Raw genomic sequence first — 16,079 nt, 5'->3', positions numbered from 1 at the left:
TGGCAATTTTTCGCCTTATATTTATACCTTTTTGCACTTAATAACTATAATAACTGACATGCAAAAATGACAACACTTTCAAAAGTGAGCTGGTTGTTATATAAAGTTACTTAGACTTTGTCAAAAGAACACTCATGGTCACTTAATTTTTGAATGATGGCAACTCTCAGTAAAAACAGAGGATTGAAGGGCAGCCATGACATAGAAGACTCATCTTCCAAAACTGAAAATGAATGCTATGAGAACAAGATAAAATTGTCAAGCACTGGTAGTTCTGCAAAAGGCAAAACCTTACAGCATGTAGGACAAGCTTTTTGGTTTGTTCTTACCAAAACTTTGCTTAATGTACCACTTGTGCAAGTCAGCTTGCTCACATAAGTTCTTTGCTGCATGTTTTTAACAACCATACCTAAAGTCACATTTTATTTTTATGGTAACTGAAACATTCAAAGGCATATTAATTATTAAAATTAGCTTTATTGTGAAATGGCAAATACACTTTAGGAAAACAGGTTATTTTTATACCTAAGAAAATTCTTATGAATCTACATTTTTTTGGAGATGACTGAACTTAGAAAGCGGTTCATTAAACGTAATACCAATTTTAGTTAGAATTTATTTGTACCCCCATCTGCTCACCACCTCCTCCTCCTGCTCCCTCTCATATTGCTGTGAAGTTGTTTCATCTTGGGAACTTCTCCTTTTTTAAAGTTACAAAAATTTTAATAAAGTTGCAGTCACTGGGACAAAATATCTAAATGTCAGTCTTCCATCTCACTGACCTCTGGCAATTTGCAATATGTATTCTGCTAATAGCGTGCTGCACAGTAAAAGGTTTACTTCATTTCAGGAAATTATGCAAGAGGAGGTAAATATTTCCTCTTTATAAATTTTCTATACCAACGCTGTTATAACATAGAGTTGGAAATCAAAGATGCAGGAAAAATCATGTCGCTGTTTATCAACTCTTTTTACTGCACAAGTACCACAAATACAGACGTCCAAAAATTAAGTTATATTTGAGGATTCATAAATGAAGGTGGTTTTTTTTTATGAAGTATTTAAATAAACTAGAACTTTAATTTAAAAGAAAATAGTTGTGGTTGTCCTTGTCAAGAGTGAAATGCAACTTGTAGGTGAACAAAGTTCTCGTTTGTGACTCTGTGCTGGACTGAGACAGATTTAAATCTGATCTACGTCAGTTCATCATGAATGGTAAGAAGATTTATCCTACCATTATCTTTTTAAAGTATATGAGAAAATACATGGTTGGAAATAATACAGTCTATGTTAAAAAAAAAAAATCATAAACTATATGTAGATTGGAACACTCTACCTGGGTATATACTGACATTTAAAACTTACAACTGTTTCCAACATTTTGCAATGCCAACAATTTTAGAAAGTAAAACTCAGCCTCAGATTCTAGAAAATCTTCATAACTGTTTTTATGTCAACATCACTCTGAGAAAGTAAAATAAGCACATAATACTGGTAAATAAAAAACCAAGTAATATATCCATCGTGCCATCAAAGTGGTTTGGTACATACTGTGAAAGATGCAGTGTAAGAAAATCAATTTAATGTTGACTTAGCACGTGAGAATTAAGTCTGGTGCAGTCGGTACTGTACTTATTTTGTGAATAGCCAGTACATTAGTGATACACTAATATAGATGACACACAGCATTATCCAGTCTATTCTTGTAATAGGTGGCCTGTTACCTTTCACATGAAGAAGGGCACTGGATGAGATAGTGCCGTTCAAGTTTTTAGCCCGAACAACATAGAGGCCAGCATCTTTTTCACACACCTTCTGAATGAACAAAGCATGCTTTGTCTCCTTTTGTAAAAGCTTTAAGTGCTCATCTGCAGTCAGTTTCTGGCCCTCCTTGTACCTGAAGCAGAGAGTCAGTTTTCAAGTCAGAGTTATATCACGGCATGCCATACAGAACTTTACAAGTTCAGACAATCCCTGTAACCCTACATTGACAGCTAGAGATAGAGCTCACTGCTGTGCTCTCATTTCTCAGTCTTAATCTGTCACTATGGATGAACAGTTAAACAATGCAAGTTGCTGGATAATACATTCTTAACAGTAGAAAATGTGGTTCTCAAAACGGTTTTCAATGAACAAGTCACAGTTATCTCAGTGCAGCATTAGAGACGTTACACGAAGGCCTGAGCCCTCAGTTTTGCACTGAAGCATTTTTTGCTAGTAAGGTCTTGAGTCAACCCACATCCAACTCATGAATAGTTCTTAAGGCTCAACATACAAATATTCTGAACTTGTGTCTTCAGTATAAAGGACAGTCAAGGACCTTGCTCCATCCCAGCCCATTTAACATTTACTTAGCTCACATCATCAAAGAGGATAGAACAATGCATCAGGAGTTACTTCAGGTGTCATATTCTAACACTTGAGGTCCTGTCACTATGTATTGGTATTGAATCCTGATTTACGTATTGGAAATTAAAGAAAATTCTGTCTCTTCTTGCCTTGTGATGTTTCAGCACAAGCTACATTTAACCTAATACAATCACACAAATATTTTTCCACATGTATATCTAATAAAAATGTTTACATAAGTACAAAATACATATTATTGGTTAATTTTTAATTAAAACCCATCTTTTTTCTATTTCCATGAATTTCTAATTCGCAAAATGATTTCAGTTGAATTTTATTTTTTTAAAAGACAATATATCAACAGTGCAGATATTTTCAAGCTAAGTTAATGCTTTCTTACAATAAAATTAAAGTACCACTTGTTTCACCAATAATATTCCTCTATCTGTGCAATACTGGGATTTAAAACAAGGTAACTTTGTTGACACCAGAGAGTATAGCACCAAGGTTGTAGCGTCCAGCATTTTTCTCAGTGCAACAGAAGAAATTTCAGTTTACCAAAAACTTACAGTTTAAGTCTTCAAATGTGTAATAATAATATTAACACCAAAATTTTTCCAGTAAGAGGCATATTTAATTTTAATACATTAAAAGAAAGGCCTCCATTGTGAGACTCTAATGGAATAAGTGGAGAAAAGGCAAATGAGGTAAAACTGGAGGAACAGATGCCAAAGCATATAGAAATACTACCAAAATCTTTGGTAGGGAATTTTTAAAGTCATCCTAAAAGAAATCTATATAACATCATCTTACTTCTCACAAATGCAGTATAAGGTAATCTAAACAGACATATAGCGATTAAGAGAGAAAGCACATAAATACATCATATAAAACTGATTCTCTTAATGTGGATATTTAGGTGGATTTTTTTAACCTGTAACCTCTCTTGTTTTTGACAACTGACTCTCACGTATGTGTAAATATCTTAATATATATGTAGTCACTATATAAATACTTTAGTGTGCAAACACATCTATGTATCTGTCCATACATGGTGCCCAGATCCTGAGAAAATGCAAATTATTTTATTTCTGCTAAATCTGTAGTGTGCAATTATTTTAAATAATCATTTAAGATTAAATAATCATTTAAGAGAGATGTGATATTCTAGAATATAAACACTATATGATGTATTTGCTTAAAAATAATCAGATATGCTTGGAGTAGTTTGATACTCTTATTTGTAAAACTAAGTACAGGGAGATTATTCAAGTTGGTTAATTGTCAATAGGGATTTTGAAGGTGGGAATCATGCAGCAGCGTGGAGTAGAAAGGATACAAGCCATTTATTCTAGCCTCTAGATTAACTGATTTGGTTATAGGTGGTTCGTGGTCACTTGCTACCAGGTATATTTACTACTTCTCATTTTAAGCTACCCACCATGTCAATGTAGGCTCTGGGAATCCCGTTACTTCTACTTCCAAAGTTACTGGAGAACCTTCCATGACGGTTTTGTTAGACAGGATCTGGGAGAAGTTAGGCGCCTGTCCAGTTAGGCTGGCCATGCTGCTCTTTTCTGATGAACTTTTAATCTCTTCTCGGGTAACCATCTGCCTCTGACAGCTTCTGGTGGCGTCTGATTGAAACACGAAACCTGAGAATGCATCAGGCAAAGCATGCAGCCTGTCCTGGGTTTTAGTACAGTTATTCAAGTCATGCGATTGTTCTTGTGTTTCTGCCATGCTTTTGTGAAGTTCAAGGTGTTGTAAATGTGTTTTGCAGACTTCACTCAGCATGTTAAATACTGGTTTGGTTTTTACAGTGCAGGAAGCAGTGCTAGTTTCAGATATTCCTTGTAAACTGCAAGTCAGAGGAGATACTGCTCTGGCTTTTGCATCAGAATCTGTTAAAGAGATACAAAACTTCTCAGAGTGATCTGATGGGCTTTCTATTCTATTAATTGTAGCATCAGCAAAAGCAGAATTTGTTAAGAGATCAGACGCTTCCACCATTTTTTTCATACTAGTGGTTTTCTGCATTTGCAAGCTATAGGAGCTGACATGCAGACTATGAGAACTACAACAGCACTGCTCTTCTAGCTCTGTTTCAGAATGTAAGAGGTTGGATTCTGGTGTCTCAGAAAGCGGTGGCAAAGAGATATCATCAGGTGATATACACTCATATTCGTCTCCGGAGAGTGTTTCTTCTGTCAGGAATCCAGTCTGTAAACTATCCTCTTTGGCTGAAGATGACAGCTCTGTGTCCTGTGAAATAAGATCCTCACCAGCTGGACCGATAACTGGAATATCAGCCAATATATTCCTCTCCTTGAATTAGGAGAGGAAAGAAGAGAAAGGAAAGAAGAAAAAGAAAACCAAGGAGAGAGAGTTATCATTCAATACATTCCTTTGTGCAGAATCTAGCAATATTATTTCTTCTAATTAAGCCTAATGCATTCTGAGGAGCAAAAGGAAATGTGTGGAAAAAGATAATTTGTCAGAAAATGTTGCAGCAGCTAACTGGAATTTCAAAGTGTTTGAATAGATTCTAGAAGACACTATTCTAATTATATATAAGCATTTATTATAACAGTAACAGTGAAAGAAAAATTACCTCTTTCCATAAACAAAGGACAACCTGTGGGTTTCCTGTAGCTGCTGTTTATATGAAAATTTGCAAGGGGAAGGTGAGGGAGGAGGTGGTCTAATTATATCTAAATGGAAAACAGTTACATAGCAATAAAAATATATTAACAGTCAAGTTGCTGGACTTTTTATTCTTTCAGAAAAATAATCATGCTCACGGGTCAAATAATTAAACCAATATCTTACAATTTTCCAAGCATTTTATATTTCCTCTAGTTTTTTTTTAAATTTTGCCAGCTGTTCCAAGATCCTGCCAAACATTAAAAGGGAAAGCAATGTTAAAATTATTTTTATGTTATCTTGGATCCAGAAAAAAAAATTCCCTTTCATCATGTTCCAAAGAGAATTGGGTGAGGCACACGTGCATTAATTTTAATCACAAAGCATCAAAAACATTATCTGATTTGTTCTCTCTGCCTCTTGATTTTTACATGAATGTGTAATCACATATTTAGATTTCATCTGTGCAAAGGCTATCAGCAAAGGTATTCATAATGCTTTCTTTTGTTATTCTGTCATTGCTGAGTTCTATACAAAAGTATTTAATCTACTAAGCAAGGTGTCTATCACCTATAAATACATTAAAATACATAAATACATTGATTTAAGCCCAGTCAAATCAACTGAGTGATACACTGGATGCCATGGCTTTACAAACCAGGTCTGTTTGGCAGCATCCAGTACAAAAGTGTAGCGGTACATTTGTTTCGTGTTTCTTTTGGCCTTACTGCTCTAAATATAAGCTAATATTAGTGCACAAAATATAAGCCTAATCTCATAAAACATAGATCAGGCTAAGTATTCACTGTATTTCTAAGGTTTCATTTATTCATTGGCAATCTGGAACCTTTCATACTCATTTACTATATACCCATGAATAAAACATGCTTTCTGTTTGGATTTTTACCATTCTAAATACATACTCAGTCTTTCGCTATCTAATCTTTTTGCATCGTCCTCAACATGTATGCAGTCCATACTCTGGAACTTATTTATGATCTCCACTGCACAGAATTTTGGCAACTGGAATGAAACTTCAATGTTTTCAGGTGAAGGTAAAGATAACTATTTGATGCTGAGTTCTGTCATTTGATGTATAGTGTCATACCAATAGTACAACAAATTACATCCGATACAATGTCACACTGAACTGTGACAGCTGTAGTTGTGTTCCGTCATGTTTGCTATGAATGCTTTCCTGTCATTCCCGTTGTTGTTAAACTCAATAAATTGCTTGTTTTTTCAGGTTTTTTGGTAATACTGTAAATAAGAATATAATCAAAGCTCACCAATCCATGACAACAGCCCTCATTTTTGAGACACAGCAAAGAGTAGAATTCCTTTGAGAGTACACAATGATGCTCATCAATTTGATTAAAAATAAATTAACATAACAGCAGATAGATACCTGTTTAGTGTTGGTAGGAGACAGAGTATTGCTTCTCTTCTCAGCAACGCTTTCTGAATTTGTAAACAATTCACATGAAGCCATCTGAAAGAAAATTATTTTAAAAACCCACTTTTTTTTTTCCTGATTAAGACATTAATGTTTCAACAAATTATCATAACTTCCACCGTTACTTAGTTCAAATTCTGAGCTCTGAGTTTTCTCTTACAGGATATTACTTACAAATCAAATACTTTCATAACTTGTGTCTGGGCATCATATGAATACTAGGGCTCTGGGACATACTAACAACAGCATCCTCTATTAATTCCTATATTCCCTTCAGTCTTATTACAATGGAGAGAGCAGGACATACTCTTTCCTCATGGAGGAATGGACACAAAGAAGACATCTACAATAAGGGTACTGTGGCAATAGGACCAAAGAAAAATTGGTAAAAGATTAAGAAAATAATATTATTTTAGAAAACAAAAGGAGATATATAGGCACGTTAAAAGAACCTAAAAAAAACCCTCAGAGGGAAGAATATGCGGATTGTATAGAAGGAAACGGGGTAACTGAAAAAAAAATTGACAAAGACTTCACTGATAAAACCCATCTTAACAGAGCCTTCAAGACAGAAAAGTAAGAAACTTTCCAGCAATACATAAAGCCCTTTAAGAAACATAGATCTAGTTATATTTAAAAAAGCATATAACTAACCTGTTGCTTTTGCTCCACAGCTTTGTCTTTAACAGTCTCACATGCTTCTTGACCATTTATTTCTTCTCTTTTAACAGTAACCAGTTCTTCAGAAAACTCAGCTATCTGCAATGTGAAGAGAAAATCAAATAAGGTTATACACAATAGAAAGTAGTAATTGTTGGCTGCACACTGACTTATGTTCTGTACCGCAGAGTAAGAAAAAAAAAAAAAAAGAAAAACAAAAGAAGTGAAATCTTATCTAAAACCTGTCATCAGCACAGGTGTAAATTGCTTATGACAAAGAAATGCAGCAAAACCTGATTAATTCATTCCTGGACAAGTAACAACAACATTTTTCAAAGCTGAAGGAGTCTTTTCTGAGGTAAGGAAATTATAGGATACCAAAGACTGAAGAATTCCAGGGGCTATTCAAGAATCTAAGGTACATTAACCAATTTTGTACCCAGCCTCAGTAAAAGGAAACAAAGATTAAGAAAGTAACACTATTAGGAAAAACAAACAAACAAACAAACAATAAACAACCAATCCAGAAAAATATCAGGATTTCAGGAAAATTCAACTTTCAGTAGTTTATGAATGGTTCTGTGTGAAAAAAGTGTTCTCCAAACAACTCCTTTGATGAAAGATAACTTTAAAGTTATCAAAATATGGAACTGGACTTCGATGATCCTTGTGAGTCCCTTCCAACTTAGGATATTCTATAGTTCTATGGAAATTAGACAAAATAAGGTATTACAATCAGTTTGAAATTCCACTTCTCTTGAAAAGACCATATTATGTTGAGCTAGCAGAAAAGATAAAAGTGTCAAGCCCTGTTTTGACAGAACCTGGGCCTACTGTCCTGCACACATTAGCATTTATGTAATCCATGAACTGGGAGAAGAACTTAGAAAAACTGAATTGGTGTTTTTGTTGAAGTTTCTTTAGTCACAGTGCAAGGTAAAGCCTTCTTTCCATCCACCTAATGAAATTTGGAACTAATTTATGTTTTTGGCATCTCTTACCACTTTTAAGGGTATTAATGGACAATCTGAGTGTTTCAATTTTATAGTATAATTCCGTAAGTGAAATACATTAAGTATCATCAAGAGCAAGATATTTAATCATCTTAACTTTTTGAACTTCACAGAAGAATTAACTCATCAGCTACTGCTGTATGTGGGAGATTTTTCAAGTATTACTTTGAGAATGGGAGGGTGGAGTAGACAGTCTTCATTACAGAAATCTAGCCCTATCGCTTGTGTGTTCAGTAATTCCTCCTAACCTATTATGTTATACTTCATTACACCTAAAGCAGCTTATCAGAATATGAAACGAAAAAATTTTGTGGGTTTCTTTCATTTTTTATGTCAAAAGCAATGTTTTTCTAACTCTAATTACTTTGGTTTTAACACAACTTGTTTTTTGGGACATCTTCAAGAAGCAGTCAAGTTAAGTTGTTTGGCATTTTGTAGATCTAGCAGTTACCTGTGTTACAGTATCAAAAGAAAGAAGAAAGATGTGAAAGAAAAGCATTTGTCTAGATAATCAAAGAAATTGTGACGTTTTCCTCTAAAAGTTATTTGAGAACAGTAACAGCTCTGAAAGAAGCAAAGAAAAAGAAATGTAGAAGAAATATTTAGTGCACAAACAAGTAGCACTTCATTGATTCATGACAATCATTCCCAAAGGTAGTGGAAAACAGAAAATTAAGAAATGTTTCATCTGCCATAGGCAATCCTCAGCTAAAAACACTTTCAGACACTAAGCCCAACAAGATGATGTAGATGCAATACATTCTCCAGATAAAAAAAAAAAAAAAAAAAATACCTTTATCTCCTTAAGTTCTCTCAGAGATCCACACAACTCATCAACAGAATTAATGATTTCTTTGTACTTCAATACTGTTTTTTCAACATGCTTCTTTCCTTCTTCAATACCTACAAAGGCCAAATAACATGAAAGTAGAACAGAATGCCTCAAACAGATCAGTGTAACAATCAAGATACTTTGTAACCCCAACATATAATTACACTTTTCTATGTTCTGTTTTGCTGAAGGAATTTTGTGATTCATAGTAATGGGCTTTCCTACCTCTTACTAGCTTACTTGAGATGGACTCTCATAGTTGTTGCAGGGCGTCTATGTCTTTAGTGATACTGCTTTAAAAGATGCTGACCTCATAAAGTGTCTCCTAAACTAGTTGCCATATTATACAGCTAGGAGGCACTTAAATCCCTCTTAAAAGAAGTACAAAACAAAGGTTGGATAGAGAGTTGTAATGACTTAAAGAACACAAAGCAGCTTCTTTCTCCTGGCATTCCTAATCAGCTGTTGACAAGAATCCATTCTGTCACCTCCTTTCCCAAAGTTAGGAATGCTTAAAAAGGTTTTAATAAAAAAAAAAAAAAAAAAAAAAAGAGAGAGAGAAAGTGATCTGTGCTTTCTAAATAGTCTTTTCAGCACTAAATTAGAGGAATTTAAAAGCCCAGGTTGACTCTTGAAATTTTTTTCCGTTTTACTACTTGAATTGATAGGCTATACAGCATCTTTGCATTTTGGGATGGTCACCTTATCTTTGGATAAAATAACTTCATAAAGTATATAAAAATTACAAGTTGGAGAAAAAAAACCAAGCAAAATATGAAGTTCTTTTGACTTTTGTTTTTTTCAGTCAACAATGTTCCAAATCAACACAATAGTAAATACAGTATCTACATAACAATCCATATTGTTTGCTAACAAAAATTTGGCAATAGAGTCTTAGTATTTATTCACACTATTAATGTAAAAAATTAACTTGGCCCTGAGATATCCATACAATACCACTGCAATATCCTCTGACTTCAAAGGCTTGCCTGTTATGAGATAGCTTAAGCCATGAAGTCCTAATTCCAAGCTCATGAATATTACAAAAACATTTACTCTTCTATTTCAAGGTGAAATCCGGCTGTATACAGAAAACTAAGTAAATACCAGACTGTATAGTACATATTTTATTTTCTTGTAAATATTTGCTTTGAAATCCTTCAGCTCTTCCAGCAAATACTAGAAAACAGTATTTGATTTTTTAAACTTCATGGGATTTTCTTCTTCAATGAACAAATTTAAGAATCTGTTTACAAGTTCCTGTATTTTTTTCCCAACAGTACATTACCAGATATCTCCTCACCATAAAGTTGTTTAGCAAGGTCTATAATCTGCTGAATTTTTTCTTCTTGTTGAGGCACTGTAGGCTCAAGAAACTTGTTGAATTGCTTATAGAGTGTCTCTATTGCTTCTCTTGTTTTGCATTCTGCAGAATACTCGCCAACTCTAATCACTGTTGCACTCACATCTTCAAACCAAAATTGACACTGAGGGATAAAAAAACCTGCATTATAATGACTTATTATCTACAGTTCAAGCTGTTGTAGAATAGATTGGGTTAGTCTTAGACTTTCCATTATCAGTGGCATATGGTGTGTCTTAAATTTTCTGACTTTAATCTAACCTGAAAAAATTTCTTCATTACTTTTGGTCTCAGCAACCATTAAAGTTGTGAAGAATCCTTCTGACAAGAACAGCCTTTAGAACATAACCACATTAAACATCTTTGTTTAAGATACTCAGAACAGGACAGAATCTGGTGTTCACTCAGTATCATCAGTACTGCACCACTACAGGAAGCAGTTAATAATCATTATTTCTCACTGCCATTGAAAGCAGTATTTAAATCTGTGCCTATTTACTGAAAGAAAAGTTTTGAGTAAAAAGGGATACTTTAGACTGAGGGGGAAAACAACAACAAAAAAAAGCAGTCAAATTTTACCTCTAAGAAATAATTTATTTCTGTTAAGTGCAGAGTTTAAAAATGTAAATGTGCAACAAATGTTAACAAGTTGCTTTGCTAATGGTATATGAAAAACATTGATCAGATCACTGGACACTGAAAACATATTTTGAACAAAACTTTGGTATTGGGATCCATCATTAAGGGAACTTGTCATGCCCTTAGATCCCTTTGGAGATATGAACAGTGTTATTTCTAAAAATAAACAATGATGACAGGAATGTGCTTGCCCACAGCAAGAGCACCAGCACAATGTGGCAAGAGAGGAAAATACTGTTACAACACTGCTACAAACTTTTTCTTATTTGTTTTTAAAAGAGGCAGTGCATGAGGCAGTCCTCAGACACATTACAATAAAATTATTAAAGTCTCCAAAAAGACAGACTGCAGTTCAGAAAAAAATGATACATATACTCAAATTTAGTCTATTAAAAACAATTTATATGCTTCTGCTAAGGAATTGAATATTTTACGTCTGAGTTCCAGAATTACATAAAACACAGTGGGTACTGTGATAACCTGGCTCTAACAGTTTGATGGCTACTAAAGAGGGCCTTGTGGCACTTTCTGTGTTGCCTCAGAGCACATTTAGAGAAAATGAGCTCTTAAGTATGATCATAGATAGGCTGAATGACCATGAAAGTCATATGGAGGTGGAGACCCCAGCCGCATGAATATGGTCACATTGCACATTTTTCCCCCTTTCACCATGAATTTACAAAGAAACAACAAAAGAAAATTACGGGGTTTTACCAATTCATTACTTTCAGAAGCCACAGATTATGCCTGAGGCAGTTATAGGAAGTTTTATCTATCCCTGTCCTGCATCATTATTACAGCCACAGTGGGGATCTCAGGTTTACTAGTACCTCTTTCATCATCTGTTGCAATTGCTCCACTAGATCCAGATTTTGCTTGTAATCTTCCACAACCATGCTAAAGTCATTCAGTTGTTTTTGTAAGTCACTGATTGATCCCAAGAGGACTCTAACTTTGGCATTAGGCTTATTTGCAAAAGAGTCAAGGATTTTCTTCTCTAAATTATCCATCTTCTTCTGAAGAACCTGTTTAAAAGATGTAGCATGTTAAATAACATAGTAAAAATATTTCTATTTTTAGGAATAAAATTTAAAAAAAAAAAAAAGGGAAAAGCATACAAACTTTTTTCTTGTCCTGTGCTTTAAAAAGTTGCTGTTTCAAAAATAAAAGGAAACTTGAGGACCTCCACAAAGTTGATAAAATCAATGTAAATTATCTTAATTAAAGGTGTAACTGAAGTAACTTTTTCTAGCTCAAAAATAAACAAATATCTATAGTAATAAAACATGGTCATGCATGAATTGCAATTAAAAAGATCATTAGAGGAAGAGTTTCTGATGAATGCAAAGAATGAGTAAGGCTAACATGGTTCTAAGGTGCAAATGGGCATGATCAACTCCAGGCAATGGATACAACAAAATGCTCTGAAGAAAAAGATTCATTTTACATGATGAAATGAAAAAGACAAGAAAAGAGCTTGATGCAAAAGGTAATTATTTTGGTTTTTCAAGGAGATGAAAGACTAGGTCACACATATTGTGAAGGAACAGAAGCAAGAATAAAAAATTAAATAGAAAAATAAAGGAGGATAAAAGGAGTGAACACAGAGAAGTCAGGAATTGAGATAAGATCATTTAACTGAAAGAAATGGAAGAATAATGGGAACACAACAATGAAAAATGTCTCAGTCAGTGACTGAGACGGGAAGAATATAAAGCTGAGTAACAGGGAAGTTCACAATATGTTTTGTGTCTCCTCTGATGTGCTTGGCACAGGCCACAATTCAACCAATGAAGCCTTTACTAAACCTAAAATTTCTATTACCTGTATTTTCTCTGCATATGTATCAACTTGCTGAATCTGTATTTTAAGTACTTTCAAATTTCGAGCTTTTTCAGTTTTCTTCATATAGTTAAACTTCAAATTGTTGAACTTCTTTTTGAGATCTTTAAACGATTCTCTGAGCTGAAATAGAGTAAGCTTATATTTTAGTAAAAAAGAAGAAATCAGCATACCTCAATTTAGGTTTTTTCAAGAGCTGTTTAATGGACAATTTGAACACAACATTTAATACATAAATTAATAATACTGTGCCATCTTATAAAGCATCCTTATTTCCTCAGAATTTCCTTACAATAATGGAAACTCAATCTTGCTAAATTAAAATTTTTGCATTCTGAATGCAGAGCATTGTTCCCAGAATAGCTGGGGCAATAAAAGGACTGGGGCAAAGGATGAGATCCTTTCTTAGACCATCTACAAAAAAATCCTGTCCAAGAGTTTTCATTGATTTTTAACTAGACATCCTTCAAACACTTTAGTCCACTTAGTGGAAATTATAGCCATGTAAATGTATACCCATACTTAGTTTCAAGAAAAACATTGTTTTGCTGGGCCTGGGGAAGTAGATTTGTATTTATTCATTGTACCTTTCTCCTACAATACAACATTCCATTTATTTCAGGTTGGGTTTGGGGTTTTTTTTTGTTGGTGTATTATCCCATCTCCACCCCTTTTTCAGAAGTCCTGCTTCTGAAAAGAAGCTACATATGGGTTTAATTTTATGCACTTTGCTAGTCCAAACATCTTAGTACAATGTTTCACAGCACACAAAGAGGAACACAGCTCTTTGTAGGATCAAGATGTAGACTATATAACCACCTGATTTTTGAGTAACTATGCAGACAGATCCTGCCTAACAGATTCAGAAAGCCCCACCTCACTCCTGCCAAACAGATTTGGTACCGTGTGATAGCATTAATACTAATTAGCACTGACTCAGTGCAGCAAGCCCAACACTAGGGAAAATTATTCTTACAATAATATAAATTTTATTAAAAATAAATAAATATAAATAAATTAAAAATTATTTCTATTTTTTCTTTAAAAGCTATGCAATTTTCGATTTTATTTACAACTTCAAAAAATCCTTTTAGATATTACAATTACTTTGGAATTTCTTTAAGCAACAGACAAGCATTGGGCAAGTAAAAAACTCACTTAAAATAGGTACTATTTTAATTACATTGCAATTCCATGATCATATTTTCAAATTATTCATAATTAATCCATAAAACTTGAAATGGAAGAATATAAAAATGACTGAAGTACTGATTATAAGAGGGTCAGATCCTTTAGGTAAATAATATTTTGCTTTTAGTATAATGTAGAATAAATTGTGTAAAATTATATTTGTCTAACGACACATACAAAAGAAATGCAGTAGTTCTAATGCTTTAGGATCTATTCTTGCAGACACACAAATGAAAAGAATGTAACTTAATTAGTGTTAACAAGTTCAAGTCACATCCCCAATTTGATAACTGAGTATGTATTGGAGCCTTTTCTAATATTAAAAAGTCCTACAGACTTCCCCCTGTCCTCCTCCTCCTCCCTGCCAAAGAATCCAGGGAGTAATGAATGTTTATTTTGCAGCTATTGTTATTGGAACAGCTAAAAATCAATCATCATTATTATTATTATTATATACTAACGTTAATCCATCAAGGGATATATTTTTCATTTTCATTTCATCTAGTGGGATGCTGGCACATTATTTCAGCAGTGAATAAACAGATGGTGCTCACTCAGTGTAATGAAAAGGAAGGGAATTCTATCACTGGCACTGTGATCTCCAATTAGTTTAAGCTCTTTACCCCGTCGAAGTACGCAGAATAATAAAATCTATCTAAAAGCCCTCTGTTAATAAAATTGCTTCTGCAGAACAATATTTTTTTTATTCAGAACACAAGAGCCTTATTTGCTGCTTCAATTTTGAGGGAAAGAAAGGAGGAACAAGAGTTTATTTTAGTTTATTTCACTGGCTTATGCACATACATAGGCTGGTAGTGATAATTTATAAGGCCAGAGGTTCTCCTCATAGCCATATGTGAAATTAGATCTCCTTGTTTCAGACATGATGGCTCATGTGTCAAAGGTCTGCAGCTGCTGTCACTCTTCTCTTTTAGCCTCAGTGGAAAAATCAGATTCAGCTCACACTTGAACATCATCCCCTCAGGGTGCATGTACACAACTCCTGCTATCACCAGCAATTGTACCAAGGACAATGTATGGCTCCCAAATTTGGAAATCTGAAGGTATCTCAGTTTTGCAAGATAAAATGAAAAATAGTAAAGGAACTCTGCATCCTAATATGCTTCAGTGACTTCAGCCCGCTGGTTTAATGGAACTTTGTACCTTGTCCATTGTGTCATAGTCATTAATTAGGAAGCTGTTCCTAACTATAGCTGTCCTGTCATAGATGGAGTATGATAGTGGAGGAGAAGGGTTTAAGTACCAATTGCTCCAATTTATCATACGACTACAAAGTAATACATGAAGTTATAAAGCTGTTTTAAACGTGTTTTTTTAACAGTACCATTCCAGTAAATGCTTTGATTCTTGTGTAAGCTACTCTAGGAGAGACTTCAATGTTTTTAACCCCTCAACTTTCCCTTTCTATTCATATATAAAACATTTAGTAGCATTTATAATCAAAATACCCCATGAAAGTAGGTTGTTGAAAATAGATTTTCAGAGTGACAAGGATTAAGAAAAAGTCAGACAAAGTGGGAAGAAAGAAAACGTGATATTCAAGTCACTAATGATAACTTAATTCCTAGGAAAACAATCAACATAAATTGCAAGATAAGAAATGTGTTACATATCAGTTCCTACTGACTTGTGAATAAAGATAGTTCATTACCATTTATGGTTAAAATCCATATTTTCAGTCATATCTTCCCATAAGTATATAAATAACATGTAAAAGAAATTAGATGACTGGGGAGAGCTGAGAACTTACTTCAGGATCTCTTACTCTTTTGTTGCAAGTTTTGTGCAGGCATGCCTGAGTGTTATTTTTAAAGTGATCACCTAAAGAAGAGGCTATTTCATTGGAAAAATTATCGTATGCAATTAACTGTGTCACTTATAATTCCATGAACAGGTTCAGCATAGTATTAAGCTACAGTTAGCTGAGGTTTAACTCAGCTCTATCACAAATGTTTGCAGGGTAATGCAGAGGAGTTGCAGCCCTTCAGAGCCTGCTACCCAAACTAGCTAGTGAAGTAAGAAGCCCAAACTGGCAAATACAGATTCCAAAAGTCATATGAGTATTCC

At 34.0% G+C, this 16,079-nt stretch overlaps 1 protein-coding gene across 1 annotated transcript in view; it reads right to left on the bottom strand.

Moving 5' to 3' along the window:
• Positions 1 to 16,079, bottom strand: part of CCDC141 (coiled-coil domain containing 141) — a 71,523-nt gene that overhangs the window by 6,117 nt on the left and 49,327 nt on the right. Inside the window, exons 19-26 of the mRNA XM_050340162.1 lie at positions 12,783 to 12,923; positions 11,789 to 11,983; positions 10,260 to 10,443; positions 8,918 to 9,027; positions 7,106 to 7,210; positions 6,404 to 6,487; positions 3,791 to 4,677; positions 1,725 to 1,897 (exon numbers count right to left, since the gene is read on the bottom strand). Of these exons, the coding sequence (XP_050196119.1) occupies positions 1,725 to 1,897; positions 3,791 to 4,677; positions 6,404 to 6,487; positions 7,106 to 7,210; positions 8,918 to 9,027; positions 10,260 to 10,443; positions 11,789 to 11,983; positions 12,783 to 12,923 (1,879 nt within the window). The remainder of the gene's footprint in view (positions 1 to 1,724; positions 1,898 to 3,790; positions 4,678 to 6,403; positions 6,488 to 7,105; positions 7,211 to 8,917; positions 9,028 to 10,259; positions 10,444 to 11,788; positions 11,984 to 12,782; positions 12,924 to 16,079) is intronic.

The sequence above is a fragment of the Myiozetetes cayanensis genome, unplaced genomic scaffold, assembly GCF_022539395.1.
Source record: "Myiozetetes cayanensis isolate MyiCay16 unplaced genomic scaffold, myiCay2020 scf9, whole genome shotgun sequence".
Classification (NCBI taxonomy): domain Eukaryota; kingdom Metazoa; phylum Chordata; class Aves; order Passeriformes; family Tyrannidae; genus Myiozetetes; species Myiozetetes cayanensis.
This window is presented reverse-complemented; position numbering and strand designations above follow the sequence as displayed.